The 22,267-nt window shown below is 27.8% G+C and overlaps 2 protein-coding genes across 2 annotated transcripts; both read right to left on the bottom strand.

The window, feature by feature from the left end:
• Positions 1-10,523: 10,523 nt before the first annotated feature.
• LOC123199419 (putative receptor-like protein 16) lies at positions 10,524-16,605 on the bottom strand. Its single transcript, XM_044614418.1, has 3 exons — positions 15,985-16,605; positions 13,636-13,710; positions 10,524-12,354 (listed from the first exon to the last, which is right to left on the bottom strand). The coding sequence occupies exon 3, from the start codon at positions 12,085-12,087 to the stop codon at positions 11,092-11,094; it is 996 nt and encodes a 331-aa protein (XP_044470353.1). The 5' UTR covers positions 12,088-12,354; positions 13,636-13,710; positions 15,985-16,605; the 3' UTR covers positions 10,524-11,091.
• Positions 15,167-16,575, bottom strand: LOC123198939 (zinc finger A20 and AN1 domain-containing stress-associated protein 6-like). Its single transcript, XM_044613745.1, has 4 exons — positions 16,280-16,575; positions 16,078-16,177; positions 15,375-15,472; positions 15,167-15,209 (listed from the first exon to the last, which is right to left on the bottom strand). The coding sequence occupies exons 1-4, from the start codon at positions 16,573-16,575 to the stop codon at positions 15,167-15,169; spliced, it is 537 nt and encodes a 178-aa protein (XP_044469680.1).
• Positions 16,606-22,267: the final 5,662 nt, after the last annotated feature.

Below are 22,267 nucleotides of genomic sequence, written 5' to 3'. Positions count from 1 at the left end.
ACATGTCATATCTAAATCAATATACCCTTCCAAAATTGGTTTTGAGCCCCCAAAACACAAGCACAACCTTTCAAGTATCTAAAGATCCATTTCACAACTTCCTAATGATCTTTCCCTAGGTTAGAAAGATACCTGCTAGCTACGCCAACTACATGAGCTATATTTAGTTAGGCGCAAACCATGGTATACATTAAACTCCCAACTATAGAGGAGTAAGGAATTGTAGCCATTTGTTCCCTCTTTTTCTTAGTAAAAGGACACGACTTCTTGTTAAGTTTAAAGTGATTAGTCAAAGGTGTGCTAACTAGTTTAGAACTCTTTCATATTAAATTTGTCTAGAACTTGCTCAAAATACTTCTTTTGTGACAACCATAACTTCTTAGATTTTCTGTCACAAGTAATCTATATGCCTAAAATCTGTTGTGTCTTGCCTAGATCCTTTATGTTAAAGGAATTGGATAACTTTTTTTTCAAACCATCAATCACCTTAGCATCATGTCTTACTATCAACATAGCATCCACATAGAGCAAAAGGATCACAAATTTACCATCAAGGAATAATTTGAAATATACACAATGATCTACCTTCGTTTAGGTATATACCCATGACTTACCATGAAAGAGTCAAACTTCTAGTATCATTGCTTAGGAGCTTGTTTCAAGCCATACAAGCTCTTCTTCAACTTGCAAACCATGTGTTATTTTCCTTTAACTTCAAAACCTTCTAGCTACTCCATGTATATTTTTTCCTCTAAATCACTATGGAGGAAGGCAATCTTCACATCTAATTTAAGGCCTAATTTTGCAAGCCCAATATGTAAAAATACAGATATAAACGCAATTGGGCCTTTAACTTCAAAACCTTCCAACTGCTCTCTGTGTGTGTGTGTATTCATTATTGACCAAACCACTAAGCCCAAATTCTAACTTAGGGCCCAATTTTGCAAGCCAAAACAAATTGATGAACAACCAGAGAATCAATTTTTGTTCCTTCAATTCTTCAATGTAATTATGTAAATACTTCTTAGAAAAAACACAATATGTAGAAATACAGATATAAACACTAACAAATTGTCATATGATTTGGTAATTTTGAATTAGAGTTTCTGTGACACTTAATTAGACTGGACAAATTTTGACATGATTTGTTAAACTGACATGACATAATACAAAAAAATCAGGTTAAGGTTATAATTTTCAACATGAAAAGTAGTTCAAACCGGGTTTGGGTTGATCATTAAAAAATTGGGTTGGATTTAGCTTGACATGAAGCTAACTCAAAATGACCCAAACTAACACAAAAAGTTTGAACAAAATATTAAATAATATGATATCAAGAAAAAATTTTCAATATCCTTTATTTTCTTTATTTGGCAGAAATAGTTTCAATCCACATAATCCCTATACTCTAATTCAAATCAATAAAAAAATTGGCATTGCATCACCAAACATCATATCTGCTCTCCTACCCACTACTTCTTGAAACATTGTACATATTAGCTGGATATTTACTTGGAGAAGTTAGCCTTACGTCTTTTGGCAAAATTTTATCATTTTTTGCTAATAACATTCATTATAATTTAATAAGTAAAAACCTATTTATAGTTTTTTTGTTGATGTATTATAAGTACCACTAAATTGAACTTATTATATTTGGTATGCCATATTTAGATACTTATAAATAGTTTTAATATTTATTACAACCACTTTCATAATATGAAATAGAAATTAAATTTCTTAAATATTTTACAAGTAATTGTTAATCTTTTTAGTTATTAATTGCATTATTTTAAAATTGAATTGTGGACTTATTTGGATTTTTTATTATGATATTTTGTTTTTTTAATTTCTACAATTGATCATATAAAAAAATAATAAACAAATTATTAGTATTAACTTGAAATTAAGCAATTTTGTTTTGGTAAATTGTCGTTTTATGTTAAAAAATCTTTTCATATATTATTTTGTAACAAATTGTATTATTCTTTGACATTTGACAAAGCGTGTTGTTTCATAATAAATCATGTCATTATATATTATGTTTTGATACGACTTTACTTGTTATAGAATTTAGGTTAATTCAAGTCAGTTTAGATCAATTTGAAAATATTTCAGTTCAGTTTAGGACTGAAAAATTTTAACATGATCCTATTTCAAATCAGATTAGGGTTTAAGGTCTTCAATCTAAAATCTAAACTAACACGATATGTACACGACCCAATAACATAAACTACCAGATCTATACTCAATTACATAATGACAGTACTGAAATTTATTATCATTGTTAAAACCTATAATATTACATTAAGAGAGCGTTTGGTTAAAGGAGTTAAAAGATTACTCTAGTAATCTATCATTCCTTACTTACATTACTTTATTTGGTTTATAAATAATAAAAAATTCTAGTAATGTTTTATCACTAATTATGATATCGCAAGTAATATAAGAGATAATCTAATTACCACCTCCACTTTAAGTATTAAAATATTACCAAGGTATTTTTTATTTTATTATAATTATATCTTTATTTATTAATTTTTTAAGACAAAAATAATCTCATTTTTAATTAATATAACAAATAACATAAAAAATATTTTTAAATAATTATACTCATAAGCATTTAACTAAAATAATATACTAATATTTTTTTATTGTCTCTAACCAAACACAATAATTATTTATGCATATCAAATTTTATCAAATATAATAATAATTTGCATATAGTAATCCTTAAGAAAACCTTTCAATTTTGATAATAAAATATTTTCCAAACCAAATGTCTCCTAAAAATAAATCAAAATAGAAAAGAATCACTTAACTTAAAAATTTAATGAGTCTTAGTTGCTATTTTCATAAAAGGTGTAAAACCTTGAATCAGAAAAAAAAAAAAAAAAAAAAAGTGATAAAAGCAGAGGTTCATTCTTGAACATGCTTTCTCGCATACATCTTTAAATTTACATTATACGTGCATAAAATGTGTAACACCTTGTTCATGTTCAAATCTTGCCAACCAAACCATACATTATTTTAACAAACAATATGAATTGATTTCTTGGTCATTGAGATTGTTCGGAGAAGAAAGAAGATCAAAAAAGTTAAAAATAATCAAGGGAATTTGTTATGGTTATATAAAAGACATCTTATGCATATATATTTTGAATACACAAATAAATACACACTTATATGTGTCGTCACGTGATTAAATGTTATTTATTCTTAATTCAAAATCATTCAATCACATGATATCATATATAAGTTTATATAAATTTGTGAGTTTAAAATAAGTACACAAAATTTTATTGAAATTATAATCATTTTTTATCAACTTATTAATACAAACTAACATAATATCATATGATTATACAAATCACCTAATTGATTTCTAATATGTTACCACGTCAGTTTGTTTAATATGTTAGTAAAAAAAAGTTTGTAAACGTAGTTTGCACATGTGGTTGGATGTTAATTGATTTCTAATTCAAAATCACTCAATTATAGTCACATGTCATTATTAAAGTGTTTAGTTTATAGTAATTTTTAATTATTACTTAGTAATTATATTTTATTATTAACATTATCTTGTTTGATTTGTTAGTTAATAAAATATTTTAAAATTTGAGTATCATATTCATCTTAGTTATTAAAAGTAACTAAGGAAATTTTAATTTTATTATGCTTTTATCTTTTTTTAATTAATTCTAGGATAAAAATACTTTTATTTTAATTAAAATAACAAATAATATAAAAAAATTATTTTGAAAATGTATAAAAAAATACCTTCATTTTGAAAATGTACTATTAAAACAGAATATGTTTTTGGAAAATATATGAAATAAATATTTAACATAAGGCATGTTAGTTTAACTAAACATAACAAAAATTTATATCTAATAATTTTTTCAATATTTAAATAAAACAATTTATTAATATATTTTTATAATTGCCAACCAATCACAATAATTATATATATACTATAACTAACTTTTATTGAACATAATAATATTTATGCTTGTTAATCTTGCAAAGAATTTATATTTTAACTGAACCAACCGCACCATTAAAATGCTACAGTTACACCCAATAAAAAAAGAAGTAAAAAAGATTTATCAAGTTAAAACGACACAACGATTCGCCTGAGAAGTCTTCGTGAATGTTTCATGCCTCCAAATTGACAATAACTATTTTAATTGGATAAACACATCTCAATTTTGGTTTATAATAATAGCAATAAGAGCTTCGTTGGGTACTCCTAGACCTGAATCAAGCTCATTCGGGTTTGAAAGTTGGTTTGGTTAAATTTGGCTTAGTTTCAATTTGTTTAGTTCGAATTTAAACTGAGTTCAAGTTAAAAGGTTCAATTTGTTTTAAAATCAGACCAAATTTGAGCTAGATAATTCGATTCGATTTGACTCATAAGTCATATAAATAGCTTAATTCGCTTTAAACTTAATTTGTGATTCGATTTGAATTATATTAAGCAATTATTAAATAACATTATTTTATCAATGAATTACGAATTCGAACCATAAATATGAATCACATATTTGATTTACACATTTAAACTCTAAGTTTGAGTCAAACTTAAAACGAATCATTTTTACTTAAATCAAACTCAAATTATATTTAATAGTGGCTCAACAAACTCAAACCGAGTTATTTTTCTCTTGATCTAAACTCAAGTCAAAAAATGTTTAACTTAACTCAGTTTTCGGTTGAGTGCTAATGCAATTTCGTGACTCTAAATGATATACACCATTGAAAGTTTTGCAAAAGATAAAATAAAGTAGCTAATTGATATACACATTAGAGTTTGAAAATCTCTAGTTTGTTTGAAACTGTGTTACATATATTCCTTATGGAAATCGGAGATAATTCAGCCAATGAATGCCATCCGTGCAACATTTTAAAACACATTATAAACCTCAAGAACAATGCAATATGTTGGAACCATTTTGCGTCTTTACTAATTTGCTAAATAGATATTCAAACTTTTTTCACTTACAATAAATATAGACGCGCATACATGTGTACATACACACACATATATAAAACAACGTTTTTTTAAAAAAATATTACTTTTTCATATATTTTTTCTAAATCAAAATGTTAAACAACATTTTTTTACTTTCAGATATCTCTCCAAAAAATATCACTTTAAGAAAACCTTTTTGAGTAACTACAAACAACAACTAATCGTAAGATCAAATAATATATCTTACCCATCATACATTAAGAAACATTGATACACTTTCCATCCTATGACAACAAAAAGACTTTTAACTAAGCAACAAATTTGTTCAAAATATTCATAAGGACTTTTCTATTTTCATCCATGACAATAAAAAAAACCTATCATTGGTTTTACAATGATATTTGAATTAGAAGCTTCAAATATTTCTATTTCCATTCAACTTATTCTCTTGAGTCCTATAAACATAAAAGTCAATACGGGAGAGAGGGAGACTCATATATACACTCCCTACGCCCTCCTGTACATACGCCTGTCATTCCAGCATATTGAAGTCTAGGTTCATAAAAAAATTTTCAGACTCAGAATTTGGGCTGCCCATTTGGGCCTCATATTTTGAGTTCAAGTCCAGTGCATTAAATTTTTTTGGGCTTCAGGCTCACATCAGTTCGTCCTTGCAACTCTAAAAACCTGCAAAAATACCCTAAGAACCTTGCAAGTTTGAAAACATAACAAATGCACCCTTGTCCATAATGGATTTTTTATCCCTAACGGGTCTCAGGTTTAAAAAACCTCTATTCAAACTCAAATATCCTGGCTCACCCAAGATTTGAATTTTGTTTAGCTCGAAACTAGCTTTTTCAAGTCAAACAATTGGGTCTCAAGTTTATCCTACTCAATTGACAAGCCTAACTATACAAATCCTCTTTAAGATATTTTGTAAACAACAATTAATAATTATATTATAGATATAGGTTTTCCAATCATTGAGATGAACGATTTTAAAAATTTTGTATCTCTTTTATTTTTTTTACTTATATTACACAATTATAGATATTAGTGTCTTATTATTTCTTTATTGACACTACCATAATCTAATTTTCATAGGACTCAAAATTGTACATTTCAATTGATAACGAGAAATTTCATCTACATGTATAATTTATTTGATAGAAAATTTCATTTTAACCTTATTATTATCGGAAAATAATAATAATAATTAAGTGCAAATATTTAATTTAATTTATGTGCATAATTTTGTTTTACATATCTTTGCATAGTGAAATCAATTTAATTTGTGGACTAGCTAAGAGTCAATCTATGGGTGCCTAAGGCAAGCCAAATGTCTTGGACTCTTGAAGCGAAAAGAATAATTTTATGAAAAATTTCATTAAATTATATTCTTCAAAAGAAGAATTATTTCATGACTCTTGTCACAAAATTATATGTTATAGTTTATTGGATGTATGCACCAATTTCAAACCTTATTATATCAAATATAATTACTTTGTTAGAAAATGAGAACATGTTTACTTGTAACAGCAAAAGACTCTTATGTTGGGTTGGGGCATATCATTAAGAAATTATATATGGGCTTGAGGTTGGAGCTGAACTTGGTTTTTGGGTTGGCCTCTTGGAGAAGGCCTCCCTGCTCTGATAATCATTGTCATTAGTACAATTAGGGTCGATCCAAACTAAAGTAAAACTAAACAAGGGTTAACATGAGTTTAAATGATCGGATGAATTGATTGGTAATAAATTTGTTAGAGAAGTAGTCAAAAGGCCATTAAAGAAAAAAACAAAAATTATTAGAGATGAAGAAAAAAATTATCGAATAAGATGAAAAGTTACACAAGAGTATGAATCTATTAACCAATTTTTGATAACTCAATTGAATTGAGTCAACTTGACTTGGGATCACCCTTATGTGAGTTTAACTCATTTGAATTAAATATCGAACTGAATTTGTAAGTTTACAGTTCAACTGTTAGTTTGATCAGACTGCCTACTCCAGTGGATCAATTGTGGATCCGGTTCCTAAACATGGGTGGATACACTTGGGCAGCAAATTTTTAATTCATATTAAATGTTTTTCCAAATAGTTTAGTATCCATGCGCCGCTCCAGCAAAGCGGTAAAAGAAAGCAGAAAACCTCACGTGCTTTTTAGCGCGTGTAAGCCACCTTCCATTTACACGTTTCTACGTTTCGGCTTCACGCATCCCCATCGTCACGACACTCAATTGGATCACAAAAGAAATTAAAAATAAAAGAAAATAACTTTTTGAAAAAACCCCTTTAATTGGTTTCGGCAGATTCAACTGAAAAAGTAAACAAATCAATCCGAAACTCATAAAAATTCTCCATTTCAGATCTCGTTTATTCGAAACTCAAGTCTCCAGCAAGTTTTCGGACACGCCCGCTTGATTTTTTTTTCAACAATCCAGATCGAGATTTACTGTTAGATCCGCAAATTAGTGATTTAATTGAACTGGGTATTTTGTTTTGAGTCATCTCCCTCTTTTAAGATAAATAGTATCAAATCTAATAGCTATTTTGTTAATCATTAGAAATTATTAGAATAATAATCAAGATGAAAAACTATGAAGGGAATAATAATCATAATCAAGATGAAAATTATTGGAAATTAACTATTATGTTGCATGAAAATTAATTAATTAATTATTGATAGATTGTAAGTAATTATTATAAATTACTATTGCTAATTGTTTCAAATCTTGTTATTAAGATAAATTTAAACTAAACTAAATATTTCAGCTTGTCGAACTTGATATGGACACCGATGTTGGAGTTTGTCGAACTGGATTGTTGAACTTGATATGGACACCAAACTAAATATTTTTTTTTTCTAATAATTATTTTTTTCTATTTATTGACCATTTCCTTTTTTAACATTATTGTTTACAAATTCAAATAAACTCAAACTAGTTATTTGAATTCAAGTCAAACTTAAACAAATTTTTATTTAGACTCGATTTGACTCAAATCTATCCCTTCCTACCATTATTTTTTATCTAATTATAATTTTGAACTTTACAAATTATTTTGAGTATGATTAAAAAAATTAACCATATTATATAATTTATTATTTCTATTAAACTAAATTAATCATTAATTTTATAAGTAATTTACCGTGCATTTGACTGGATCAATTACAACATTATTATTATTGAATTATGAAGAATAGGTAGCTTATCTTGTGGCTTAAATTTTGTAATTAGTATAATTCTTATTAATCTCAGAAAGTTATGGCACCCACAAACGTATAATTATTAAATTTTTTATAATTATTATGACAGAGCTAGGATTATTACTTTTAATTGAAGAGATTAATGATAACATTATTATTTTTTTTAATATTATAATATATTGTTTGGACTTTGAGAGATGTGGGGCATGCACGCGAGTTTGTCGGTTTATTTTATTAGCAAACGTATGAACAATAGTTGACTTGAATAAGTCTAAAAAAATTAGTTAGAGAAAATATCTCAATATAGTATTACTAATAAAATAAAGAATTTTTTTTAATTAGAATACAACAATAATGTAATAAATTATAATTTTATATCATTTGAAAATATATATAAAATATAGTTTATAGTATCGATTTGCCCTATAAGATTTTTGGTTGTATTAATTTAAAAAAAATATAAATTAGTAAAATTTAATAATTACTTTAAAAAATATTTTATTGATAAAAACTGAACATAAAATATAATTCAAAAATTCAAAATTGTTGAACAAATATAACTAAATTGTTAGACAAAATTAAAATTTGAACGAGATTTGAGAGTTTTATATTGAAATTAAATTAAAAAAACGTAGAAAGAGATTGAGTGAAGAAAATATAAAGAGAGATTGAAAAATTAGGCATTAGATGTGGTTTAAAGAGTGGGAGAGACGGATTTATATAGAAAAATATAAAAGAAATTTAATTTGAAAGGTTGGCTTGACCTGGTAGAAGCCAGGCAACCTTCTGCAGGTGCAGAATGGTAAAAAAATTTAAGTTTTTTGAATTTTTAAAACGTTCCACCACAGTAGCAAGACGTGTCTAAGCTATAGTTCTACTCTTACAGGCTGGGTTGATTGGGGGACTAGGGCTGGGTAGAGGGCCGCCTGACCCCCCCGCCATGTCTAGGTCAAGGCATCAGCCCACCCCCCTCTCAGCTTTCACTACCCCTTTCTTTAAAATCACTATTTATTTATTTACTTATTTTTGTTTGGGAAGAGCCAATCTCCCATACTATGAGTGCTATTTCATTAGCAGCAAATTCAGTCTTTCATGGCAAGACTAAGCACATCGAAATAGACGTGCATTTTGTTCGAGAGCAAGTGACGTCCAAAGCAGTAGTAATTCAGTGCATTCCATCACATCAGCAGGTGGCGGACATACTAACCAAGGCCTTGTCAGCAGCTCGTTTTGAACAACTTAGAGAGAGGTTGCAAGTGATTAAAAATGAGAAAGGGGGTGCTGGAGAAGTTGTTCAAGAAGATACTGAGGAATCAGTAAATTTTTTGCTATGCTGATTCCTTCTAAACTAGTAGGAAGCATTTTTGTGTCCAAACGAACAGATGGTGCACGAAGTTTAGTGACGCGGTGCGTTTTGTGCCAGTACGCCGCTAACATAGAAATGAACAGGAAATAGTCGTGCTTTCATCAGAAGGGAGTAGAAGTATAGAAGCCGAGGCGTTTTTGCTGATGAAGGATAGAAGATCAACAGCAGAGACAGGATCTCAGGGCAAATATGACATTAAATCTTGCAGTGCCCGATTTTCTCACAGGGCATTTCTCGCAGGGCAAATATGTGATGAACAAAAATATAATTTCATTGTAGGATTTTACTCAAGTAATTATGCCAACCATCAGACATCAGACAAGTGCCTAAGAAGTTATTTCTATCCAACATACAACAAGGGCATGGGTAGAAGTTCCAACTCGAGGTGGCATGGGAAGACTTTCATTCAGCAGGAAATTTTTTCGAAACATTGTGTCTTATTCAGTAATAGATATCATAATCTTATCAAATTCTAATTATAGCCAAACTTACAGTTCAATCAAAATTGCGAACATACGATTGTGATGAAAATAACTATTCATCGATATTAAATAAGGAATAACAACAAAGTCAACTCAAATTAGGAGGTGATATGGCGAAGATAACTCACATTCTCCAGAACCATTCACATTTTTTCCTCATCTAAATTCATATTCTCGGAGGCTAATACAAATTTTCATACTGGAAAAGTCATTAAATACATGCTCAATTGAAATAAACAACTTGATGATTGAAGAAATATGTCTAATTCTTAATAAATTAACAACATCAAACTTTCTTATATAAATAAATTTCCAATTTTTCACAATAAACCAGAACTGCTGAATACAATCTTTCTTGTTACGTATGCATCTGTAATATTACTGTTGAATTAATATTATATTTCTTCAGATTAATTTTTTTAGAAACTTGAGCCACACCCATTTCATCTTCAACCAATATGGATTAGTGAACAGCTTCTCATACATCAAAATCATAATGGTAGCAACTTATTATGGTGCACATATTAATCAAAGTCAATGTCAAACATACTTGGAAAACCAGTAAAAACATAAATAAAGACATACATCAATGAAATTAAACCAGATTCTACACCAATACGAGTTGATTCAAAGATCATTATCAACACCAATATAGTTGTGACATATGACCCAACAAAACTCCAGCCGAATGCTTCTATGTCAATAACATATTCATTATCATCTTCATCTTTTATAGCTGCTAGAGGTTGTGGTATTGTCGCATTAGTGCAATTCTTCTTAATTAATTGACCACAAAGATAAGGATTGCCTTCATAACTACTTTCATTAAAACTCCCAAATTGACCACAAAGATTAGGAATGGATCCCGATAAGTTGTTGTCTGCCACATAAAAGACCTCTAAAAAATATAGCTGAGTTAACTGTGGAGGAATTTGGCCACTTAATTTATTGTGGGAAAGGTCTAGGCTCTCTATCTCTTTCAAACGGGCAAAACTATTTGGTACAAGTCTTGATAATGAATTGTAAGACAAATTCAATGATAAGATTCCTTGAAGCTCTAACTTTTTATGGGATTTTACTAGTTAATTCATTGTCTGGCAAATCCAATCCAGAAACATGACCAAAAGTATATCCCTTATACGACTCTAGTCTATTTTTCATCGTAAATTCGACCTTGTGGTCTATTTGTGGACGTAATGATATAGAAAAGATTTTCATGAAAGAAAATGAATCATAGACAAAATCTAGTTTATCATCAATATCAATACCCCAAGAATACTCTGAAATGAGAGGTTTACAATCAATCTCCCCTACCATACTCCAACATGTCAAATTAGTAAAACATGATAAAATTGACCCATTGAGTTCGTTATGTGAAAGATCTAAGAGATCTAGGTTTCTTAATTGACACAATTGGTCAAGAATATTGCCTTGTAGGTGATTGTTTGACAAGAGAAGAAAATGAAGAATTAAGTGATCATTAAACGAACGGGGATCAATATTTCTAGAAAACTTGTTACCTCTCAAATCAACTGTAATCAATTTAGAGTTTTCAAACAATGATTTTGGGATTGATCCATTAAGAGCATTCTTTTGCATGTAAAGATAGTCCACCGAAAGATTAAAGTCATGTGCTAGAGATCCCAACAACCTATTTTCAGAGACATCTAGTACCAAAAAACTTTCAAGATTGCTTAGTTGAATGGGAATACTACCTTCTAGAAGATTATTTGACATTAAAAGACAAAAAATACTTGAAAATTTGTCAATCCAATGTGGAATTTGACCAGATACCTTGTTGTTATTGATATCTAAGACAATTAAAAAAGTTGCATTTAAGAGCCCATTTCCAATCTTCCCACTGAAGTTGTTATTGTCCAAGTATAACCATTGTAATTGTGTTAGGTTCATATGCTTAGGAAAAATCTGCCCCCGAAATTTGTTATCTGATAGTCTTAGTAATTCTAATAAGAAGCAACAGTTAACAAAATCATCTGATAACTCTCTTGAAAAATTATTGCTAGACAAATCCAAAAGATTAAGTCTTTTAATTCCATCCATTGAAGAAGGAATATTACCTTCTAATAAATTCTGACATATCCATATATGACAATCTAGGCAAAATTGTATCGATATTCTCGTGCAGTGACAAATATTCTAGGGATGTGAGATCATCAGCAACATACGACAAGTACTTCCTACTTAACCGATTGATTCAAAAATCAAGGCCTTTAAGGTTAGTCAAGTTGTGAAGGCATTTCAAGTGCTGATCATAGAAATTGTTGAAACTGAGATCCAATACAGCCAAGTTCTTCAATTCACATATTCCTAAAAATGGGATCAAATTGAGAAAATAAAAGGTTAAACACTCATACACAGATAGGCGTGTCCTAATTAATTATGAAGAGAATTTCAAAATTGTATAAAATAAATAAATTCTTCTATAGAAATGAATATGTTTCTAGAGCATGTATACAAAACAATAATAAACTTTGTCCTATACCTATGTATATTGTTATTATCATTTAGTAATGTTACAGTATGACTTGGATCCAACATTTCAAGTTTCTCAAATATTTCTAGTCTTACACCAAGAGAACTAATTAGATTTTAAAATATAAAAATAACTCTCCAATAATCTTATATGATTTAATTAATTTATTCAAGTCAAATAGCAGTTAGAATGAAATATAAATAGTTTAGAAAGTAATATTCTACTTCTGAAATATATATAAAGACTCTTCAACATACATTGAGACATGTTATGTGATTGTCACTTTATAAGTTTGATTATTTAAAACATTTTTTATTGTTATTTATGCAACCAGTACTTGAAATAAACGTTCAATTACAAAAGATGCTATTATTCATTTTAGTAGTGAAAAGAAAATTTTAGATTTTTTATGTCACTAGCATGGGCGATTTGATTAACACTTAAATCTATATATTCCAATTCCTTGAATTCACTAAACTAGCACAATGAAAAAGGGAAATCAAATATGAAAATCAAATAGGTTATTATAAAAAAAGTTAAATAATTATGTATTTTCAAATATTAATTAAATCCAACAAATAGATTGATAAATAAACTATTTATCAATCTATTATTACCAATTTCAATATTTGTATTTAAGTATTAAATATTTAAATTGAAGACTTTAATATTACCTATCGAAGTAAGAGAACCGTTCATTCCATTACCATTCATATACAACTATTTCAAATTTTTTAAATGTTGTAAACCTACATCAAAAGATAACTAGATTACTAAATAAAAAATAAAAATATTACATTGCATTCTACTATCGCTCTTATTTATTTATTTATTTTATTATAGTTTAATATAATTTATTTAATTCAATTTTTTGAATTAAATAATCAATTATGATATATTTGTGATAATTTATTATGTAAATAATTTAATTGTTGTTATAATCTTATTCTTATCCAAAAAGCTAGCGAGATTAATTCTAAACATTGACAACTTCCCTTGTCTTAAAATTCGAAAACTTTAACTTTTTTTTTCCTAGGGTTTTCAAAACTTATTCGTAATTTTTTTTATACTGTGATATTTATAAAATAAAACTCAAAATATCAAATGTTACATACCTGAACTTGCTAGAGAAGTGTTGATTTGATTAAAATATAGATTCAAGCTTTTCAAGTTTCTCAAAATTTCTAAACCTGCACCAACAAATATAAATTTTATATATATATATATATATATATATGAAAGAGCAAAATTAACTATAAGTATATCAATAAGACTGGATAATGATAGGCATGTAAATAACTTTTGAAAGATGTAAATAGCAATAATGTCAATAATGGAAAAATTAATAGTTCTAAATATCAATAAATAATCAATATATTTGGGCAATTCAGCATGAACACTTATAATTTTGTCTATAATATGAATAAATATTATCTTCCCATTTGTCATCATATATATCAATCATGCCATTATAAATAAAAATATGTAGATATTATATGCCATCAATCTTGATATTTTAAATACTTGGAAGAGAATTTAATTTAGGGAAACTTGCATAAGGAGAGAACTGATTGACAAAAGAAGAGATAACAATATTGCAATCCTACCAGACAAGAGTAGTCTTTGTCCTATACTTACGTATATTATTATTATCTAAGTAATGTTACATTATGACTCAAATCCAACACTTTTTCCACTCCTAGTTTGTATAAATAACATTTTTTCACTCAAACTCAAACTTTATTAATAAAAACTAATAACATAAGGGCAAAATAGTAACATTACTCTCTATTAATTTTAAAAGTAAAAAGCAACAACTTTCTATTAGACTCAAACATTTTAAATATGACAATTTGACTCTTAAAAGACGCGATTGCATTTTATTCAATTTTTAGTGATGTAACTATCATTTTTGAAACTATTTAAACGAATTGATATTTCAAAAACTTCCAAATGACCCCAAATTTTTTTTAAATTTCAAATAACCCCCTAAAATTTTTCTAAAGACACTTGATATTTTTAAAAATTACAAATTATCCTCTAATATACAGTTATAAAACAAAGATACTTCTATTTATAAGAAGAGAGGAAGAAGAAGTGAGAGTAAAAGGAAGAGAAATTAAATGACCTCTTCTATAATTTGAATATTTAAAATATTATTTTTAATTTGTGTTAATTTAGAGTTATATGATAATTTTAAAAAATGAAATAGTATGAATAAAAATAATTTCAATCTCTAATACTATTAACAAAATTTAATTTTGAATGAAAAATTTATGTTTTATTTTTGGGTAAAAAATGTTATTTATATTAACTAGAGGTGAAAAAGTGTTTTAAGGATAAACCTTGGGTGGGAAAATGTTATTCACTCTTAAATATATTTTCTACTAGCAAGCAACTACCAGGATGTTAAATGACTCAATGACTAGACTTTTTTTTTTTTTAATAGAATTATTTGATTTTCCACCCAAGGTTTATAATTAAAACTTTTTCCCCTATTCAATACATAAATTACACTTTTTTTCATGAAAAACTTAACTCCTTTAAACGATTAAATTTTTAACATCCAAAATTGTTGAAAAATAAAAATAATAACGGTAAGTATAAATCCGAGCTTAAGTACATTCTTGTGCATATGAAAGATGATTACACAGCTGAATTTTCCAATGGATAGCCATAAACACATTTGCTGAAACCATGCAACAGAGAAAGGTAAAATCCTACAATATCGTAACACTAACTCTGACTGACAGGACAAAAGCATAAAGATTAGGATTATATATACTTAAAATACAACCAAATAATTTCAGTTATACGCCGCAAAATATGACATGTTATAACTTGCATTACATACTTTGGATGCCTTAAAATGAACTGAACCATGAAATGAATTGCATTCCTAAACAAACAGATGCTTTTGGATGAACCTAGCACTGCAAAGCAAACATGTTCCTAAACATATAAAAGAAACAGCCATCAAGGGGATTATTCGGTTCATTGGATATGGGATTCCGATCTTAAAATGCCACTATTGAGAGCATCACAAACCAAGTTCTTATTAAGATATATAGTCCACAAAAAATGCATGGATGCAACTCTGAATTCACGAGGACAGCTTTTTCAATGAATTAATGCAAATATGCAATCAAATATTAGTCTTTTAATCACTCCTCTACGTACAGCCTCAAATCCTATCTTTTAATCACACTTCTACATACAGCCTCAAATCCTAACTTTACGAATGCAAGTAGTAAACGATCTTTCCGCACATCCATTGAAAAAACACAAGAAGTAATGAAACAAGAGAACAAATACAGCAATGGGGGCATACATACACAATCAAAGTGAGAACTCAAAGCTAGGAATTACTACTAAGCAATATATAAACCAAATGTATTTGACATCAAATTTCATATGCAATAAACCCAAACAACCAAACTGTACACAAGCACAAACAAAAGTACCAAAGCAATGGAGGCAACTTATTATCTCCAACACCATTCTTCATACACCAAACCGCCATCACCACTGCCACCATCCCCCGCTCCCCATCATACCTTCTCAATCTTATCAGCCTTCACCACCAGATTTGCCTTCGCAATAGCATCCTGCCCTGCACTCTTGTAATCAAACACACTCTTGATAGAAGCAAAACGTCTGCCCACACCAGCACTTACACCCCGTCAAGCCAACCCTTTTCTTGCAAAAATTGCACCTATTGCGAGGTGGTTTCTCAACATTCTCATTCCCCCTTCTCACATTCCCCGACGACAGCCCCTCACTTGCAACACCCTGTTGTACCACAACAAAACCCTCTTTCCCAACTGGCTCGTCTCAATTTCCTCTACAACCGATTTTTTCTCGCTCTTTTTCGATTCTTCATCAAAGATTTTGGATTGTTTCAACATATAATCTTTGTAGCACTTTGAACAAAGATTATTGGAGCTTGAACTCCCAAAGAATCCACAATTATTTGCACATAAAATTGGGGTATTTTGAGGCTCAATCTCAAGACTAGTCTCTTCTAGCTTTCTCTTTTGGGATTCTTGCTCCATTTTTTTTCTTCAATTTATCAACAAGCAATTTAATTTAAATTGATTTTTTCCTTTTTCAAAAAAAAAAAAAAACTAAAACTCTAATATATGAATCAAATCAAATCATAATTCAAGAGCTAGAAAGAACAGATAAATCTGAAACTAAAAGGAAAATGGAAACGTAAGCGACCAAGGGCAACAAACACAGATTTGAGGTGAGGAATTTATAGATCGGAGATTGTACGGACGAGAATCAACGGTTGAGATTTAATGTGATGAGAGATTTGGACTGATGATTGATGATGAAGCAGCAGAGGATTGAGGGAGAAAAACAGAGATGGAATCTGTGGATGCTGGCAGAGAAGAAGATAAATACTTTTTTCAGTAAAGTTTTAATTTTTGTTTTCTGTTTAGCCCCTATAGATTTCGTAAAATAAACACCACTTATTTTTGGAAAGGATACAAATTCTCTGAATTAATTGGCATGATTTTAAAAATCCCCTAAAATTGCATGAAACCTTTATTCAAATAATAAAACTATATGAACAAATAATAAACATAATTTTCTATACAAATAATAATATGTCACCATATGATTGAATGATTTTAAATTAGAAAAAAAGGTAATATCTAACTATATGATGATATGTCATTATTTATATATAAATTATGTAAATTGTTTGTATATATAGTATTATTCTTCTACAAATGTGAATAATTAAGATGTCAAAAAAGATAAAATTCGACCACTGAGGCCAAAACTTTCTAGACCCATGACACCCATGGCAATATTTAGGATGCATTTGATTTGGGTAATATTTTTATAATAAAAAATAAAAAATTACTACTAAGATATATGAATTTAAAGATTAATAAAAATAAATTAGCATTTTTATTACGTTAAATTGACAGTAATAAAAAAATACTAAAATATTATTTTTTTTAAATACACTTAAATATGTTAAATTAAATCAAAAGTGTGGTGACACAAGAAACTATCACAAATCAAAAGTGAGTGCTAAATCAAAGAGTTCAGTGGCATCAATGAAATCAATATGGTTGACCTTGATGTCATATTCTCACGTTGATCGAATGGATCTCGATCTCATCCTCTCATCTCAACAAAGATCAATTTGAATCTTATCTCTCATATCAACAGTAGTATATCGATAATAGTTGGACCTTACTAGTGTTCACATCTTTGTTGGATCTCATTGTCGTTAAGAATTTCAAAGACAATCAATTCAACATAGATGAATTGTTAACAGATAATGGACTCAACAACATGGGTCAACTAGAAGAGGAAGATTTTAACAAAAAAATATATATATCCTTAATTTTTCTAATGATCTGGGCGGTTTTGGGTTATGGTAGGTGGCAAGTCATCCCAAATGTAGGGATCACAATCCGCTTTCCTTTGCTTTAGGCTCTTGAGATGGTTTTTTAGGGGTATACATAACACTAAAATGGATGTATATTTTGCTCAAACAATTGACTCACTTTAAAACTTACTTCTTTCACAGTTTATTGCTTTTGTTAATCATGCATAGAGCACCTCTCTATTGCATTTTCATCACAACTATCACATTAGTGTATTTTCTATATGAATAGTGAATATTACAAAGTTAGAATTTCTTAAATAGTAATAATAATGATATTCCATCATAATTTTGAAACCTTTCTTTTTATATTTTTTTAATTATTTCTCAATCTTTATGAAACTGTTTACAAGAATATGCAAACTTTTCACAAATAATTGAAAACCTCTTATAACGATTTAGAACTCTCTTTAAATAATGTAAAATGCTTCCCGCTCTTCAATAATTGTGGGGGTATTCATTGATATCTAAAAACTTTAGGTACGCTTTAAGTTAAACAATTTCATAGTAAACAATCTCATTTTTTTATTTACAAGTGCATGAGTTCTGATTGTGTGTACAGTAGATCAATTGTTGTCACACGCCAAACCTGTTTCCCTTGGGAGTCATAGAGCTGTTCTGTTTTAATTTGAGATAACATGACAACATCCTGATAAAAGACATTGACCTATAATTGTGAAACTGTTTGGACTGATCTGAAAATTTTAAAAACTTTGAAACCCGGTCAGTTTAGAAACTAACAAATAAAACCCTGTATAGTGTACGTTTTGTTTGAACTTAAATATTGAACTTATAAAAATATTATAAGCATGTTACATGCTTCAACTTAAATATTGTGTTTTTTCGTAAATAATATATGCTAGTTTTTATTATTAGTATTGACAACAGTCCCACTTTAGTCTTGCTACGAAAAAGGGACACCTCATATTTATTACTGTCTATTTATCTTTATTTACTTTTTATTAATACAGCTTCAACAGAAAATGACTTTTCATTAATTCAGATTGGTAGCAATGTCCCAGTTCTTTTTTGTCCACAGCATGTTCCCTGTATAATACAGAAAGAAATGAGTAACTGTAACATAGCAGAAATAATATTTAACGGCTGAAAGCAGCTGGCATATTAGTCTGAAAATTGTAGAATAATTTCACGTGCATGCTTTCTTTCTTGTCTGGAAAAAAACGATTGTTTTAAAGAGAAATTACTTTGTTTTGCAGTGCAGATGTATGTCATTTAGAAATCGAAAATTTCAACATCAATACCTAATTTTTAAGGACTCAGAGTTTATTTCTTTCTTGCCTTAAGTTATATATTCAACGTATTAAGATGGAGGCTGGATACTTCATTTTATTGGTCAGCCAAGCCGACCATAAATTTTTATGTAATGCTTGGAAAAGCAAAATAATTGGTGGGTTTAATCAATTTTTAGATATAAATTCAAGTGTGAGTGATGATGTAACCGAATTAATATTAAATTGAAGAGTCCAATTATTCACTATAATCTTATAAACTTATGTGATTTAAAATTATATTCATTCATGAACAGGTTTTTCCTTGAGATTTTGATATGTGCACTCTGATTTGAATGTATATAATATAATATTTAAATAATATATCATTATATGATTAATTGTTATTTAATATTTAATTTAATTTTTTTATATCAATATCTAATTAAATATTCAAATTAGGTACAAATTTTTATTGTTTCAAAAAAAAAAACCACCAAACAAATGGTTTTAGATAATTTTAAGGTCATTTTATATATTTTGTGGAAAATTTTATGATATTTTTTAGAATTCTTTTTATTAATCATTTCAGGGAGGTTGCCACTCCTTGCCGAGTTTCGTCAACTCACTTTTAATAATATTTTATGTATAAATAAGTGAATATTAACTATACAAATAAATCAATATATTATTATATAATTATATAATTTTAAATTCAATCATACAATTATACGATAACATGTCAATTTATTTATATTTAATAAATATAAATTAGAGCACTTGTTAGTTATTTCGCAGGAGTGACTGTAAAATTTATGATAGTGTTTAGTAATTACTTTATATTTTACAATTTATTATAATTTGTAGCCTTAAAGAAATTAAGCTAACCTTAAAGATATATATTCAGCATTCAGCTAACCTTAAAGAAATTAAGCCCGAAATCGAACTTAAGGCCCAATTCATCAAGCCCACACAAATGATGAACAACCAGAAATTCAATTTTTCTTCCTTCAAATCATCAATGAAAATACTTCCTGTAGCAATTATTTTGTAGAAATACATATATAAACATTGATGTATCATTATTTGATTAGATATTTTCATATTAGAGATCCAATCGCATAATAATATATGAGTACTTATATTCATTATTGGTAAAGGTGTGCATTATTCGATTAAAACCATAAAATTAGACCAAATAGTCTCAAAATTTTAGTTTGGTTTAGTTTGATTTGTAAAATGATTTAGTTTGAGTTGATAAATTTATGAAAAACAGTTTTTAGTTTGGGTTACGGTTTGGGCGATTTTCACACTAAATCAAACTATAAACCATATTTTTTAAAATGCATATATATTTGACAAAATATTTCAATAAGCAAATGAGATGCATAACTTTTTTTTTCCATATATATTTCATTATTTTCTTTACATGTATATTTTATATTTATTTTATATGTATATATTATGTTTAAGAAAACTATAATTTGAATAATTTTATTAAATAATATATATTTAAAAGTGAATGATTTTAATAGATTCAAAATGTAATCTAAACCCCATTTTTTCAATTTAGTTTAGTTTAATTTAAAACAAAAAATAGTTTTGTTTGATTTGAAAATTTTGCAACTTGTTTTTTTTTTTTTAATTTGGTTTGAAAAAACTTTCAAATTATACTAAATTAGTACATACTTATATATATCATCATGTAATTAGATGTTACTATATAGTTAATTTAAAATTATTTAATTATATAATAATAGATATTAAATATATATTTAAGATAAACACATATAATTTGATTGAATTCACGTACATAAATTTGAAATGTGTCAAATCTTAATTGAAATTAGGTGAGACCAATTATAACCAATTCACAAGTACAATCATTTTTATTCTATTTTGTGAGGGTTTTTTTTTGTAATTTTAATGTGCTGAAATTCATATTTCAAAGAAAATAATATATTTTATTATAATAATAATTGTATAAATTTATTTTTAATGGATTTTGTAAGATTTATGTTTAAAACATAGGTTAAACATTTGATATTATTTAATAAATTTATTATAATTTAATAATAAATTAAATTAATAATTTAAATTAATCAAATTATAAATTAATCAGATAATCCATTTCATCATCAAGTCAATTTTAAAAACATTGGTGGTTGGTAAGTGAGAAAATGAAGGATCGAGCATTAGAAATTTGGGACATTGGAATTTGGAGCCAAGTCTCGAGTGCTTTGGCTGAAACTAAATTTTTTCCTAAGTTTTTTCTTCATGTAAGATAAGTGTTTACGTGGAATGTTACGTATTTTCGGATACAAATGTCATTAAATTTTCAACATCGGATCGAAGGTAAATAATTGGTTTTTGACTTTTAATTTTACACATTGAAAACTTTGAAAAACTCCCACTAAACCCTTCTAAGAATTGTTGTCTTCACAGATTGAAAGACCAAGCCCACAAAGCCATCACTTACATTTGATTTATGTTTTTGCTTTAAAAACTTTATGATGTCATACAAAAATTGGCAACATTTAATTGTGACATATGGAGTGAGAAACTTTAGAAGACTATTACAATTTAACTTATTATTCAATATGATTATTGTGCTTTAAATATTCCATCATAATTTCTTAGAGTTAGCATTTTTTATAATTATAATTCGCTTTAAAAAAATACAAAGAATACTTGTCACATGATCAAAACTACTCTTTCGTTTAATTTGCGAGTATTATAGATTTTAAGACAATCAACAACTAGTTAGACAAATATTACATCAACTTGCAGTTTGTGAAGAAGTGTTGGATAGGACATAGCTTATTGCATAAGTCACAAATAAGAAATAGAGGTTCATGCCTACTATGACTCCCAAAATTTGGCTAACACTAAATAAGAGTTTCCTATTATTTTAGAATTATTATGAATGGATACAAACCGATTTGAGCTTGAGCATACTTTGACTTCAGTTTGGTTTTAATAAAAAATAGTTTGATTTAAGTTCATTGAGTCAAAATTAAAAATAACTTGAGTTCATATGGTTCGATTTGAATTTGTGACACAGTTTATTTACAAAATGATGTTATTTTATAAATGATTTATTAA

This window comes from Mangifera indica, chromosome 16 (assembly GCF_011075055.1).
Source record: "Mangifera indica cultivar Alphonso chromosome 16, CATAS_Mindica_2.1, whole genome shotgun sequence".
Classification (NCBI taxonomy): Eukaryota; Viridiplantae; Streptophyta; class Magnoliopsida; order Sapindales; family Anacardiaceae; genus Mangifera; species Mangifera indica.
This window is presented reverse-complemented; position numbering and strand designations above follow the sequence as displayed.

Excerpts from the sequence above, each read along its gene's own strand:
- LOC123199419 (XM_044614418.1), bottom strand. The coding sequence starts at position 12,087 with ATGGATGGAATTAAAAGACTTAATCTTTTGGATTTGTCTAGCAATAAT.
- LOC123198939 (XM_044613745.1), bottom strand. The coding sequence starts at position 16,575 with ATGGAGCAAGAATCCCAAAAGAGAAAGCTAGAAGAGACTAGTCTTGAG. Across the intron at positions 15,473-16,077 it reads AGGCTGATAAGATTGAGAAG|GAACATGTTTGCTTTGCAGT; the intron begins GTATGATGGGGA and ends TTATATGTTTAG. Across the intron at positions 15,210-15,374 it reads TTCATTTTAAGGCATCCAAA|CAAATGTGTTTATGGCTATC; the intron begins GTATGTAATGCA and ends GCATGGTTTCAG.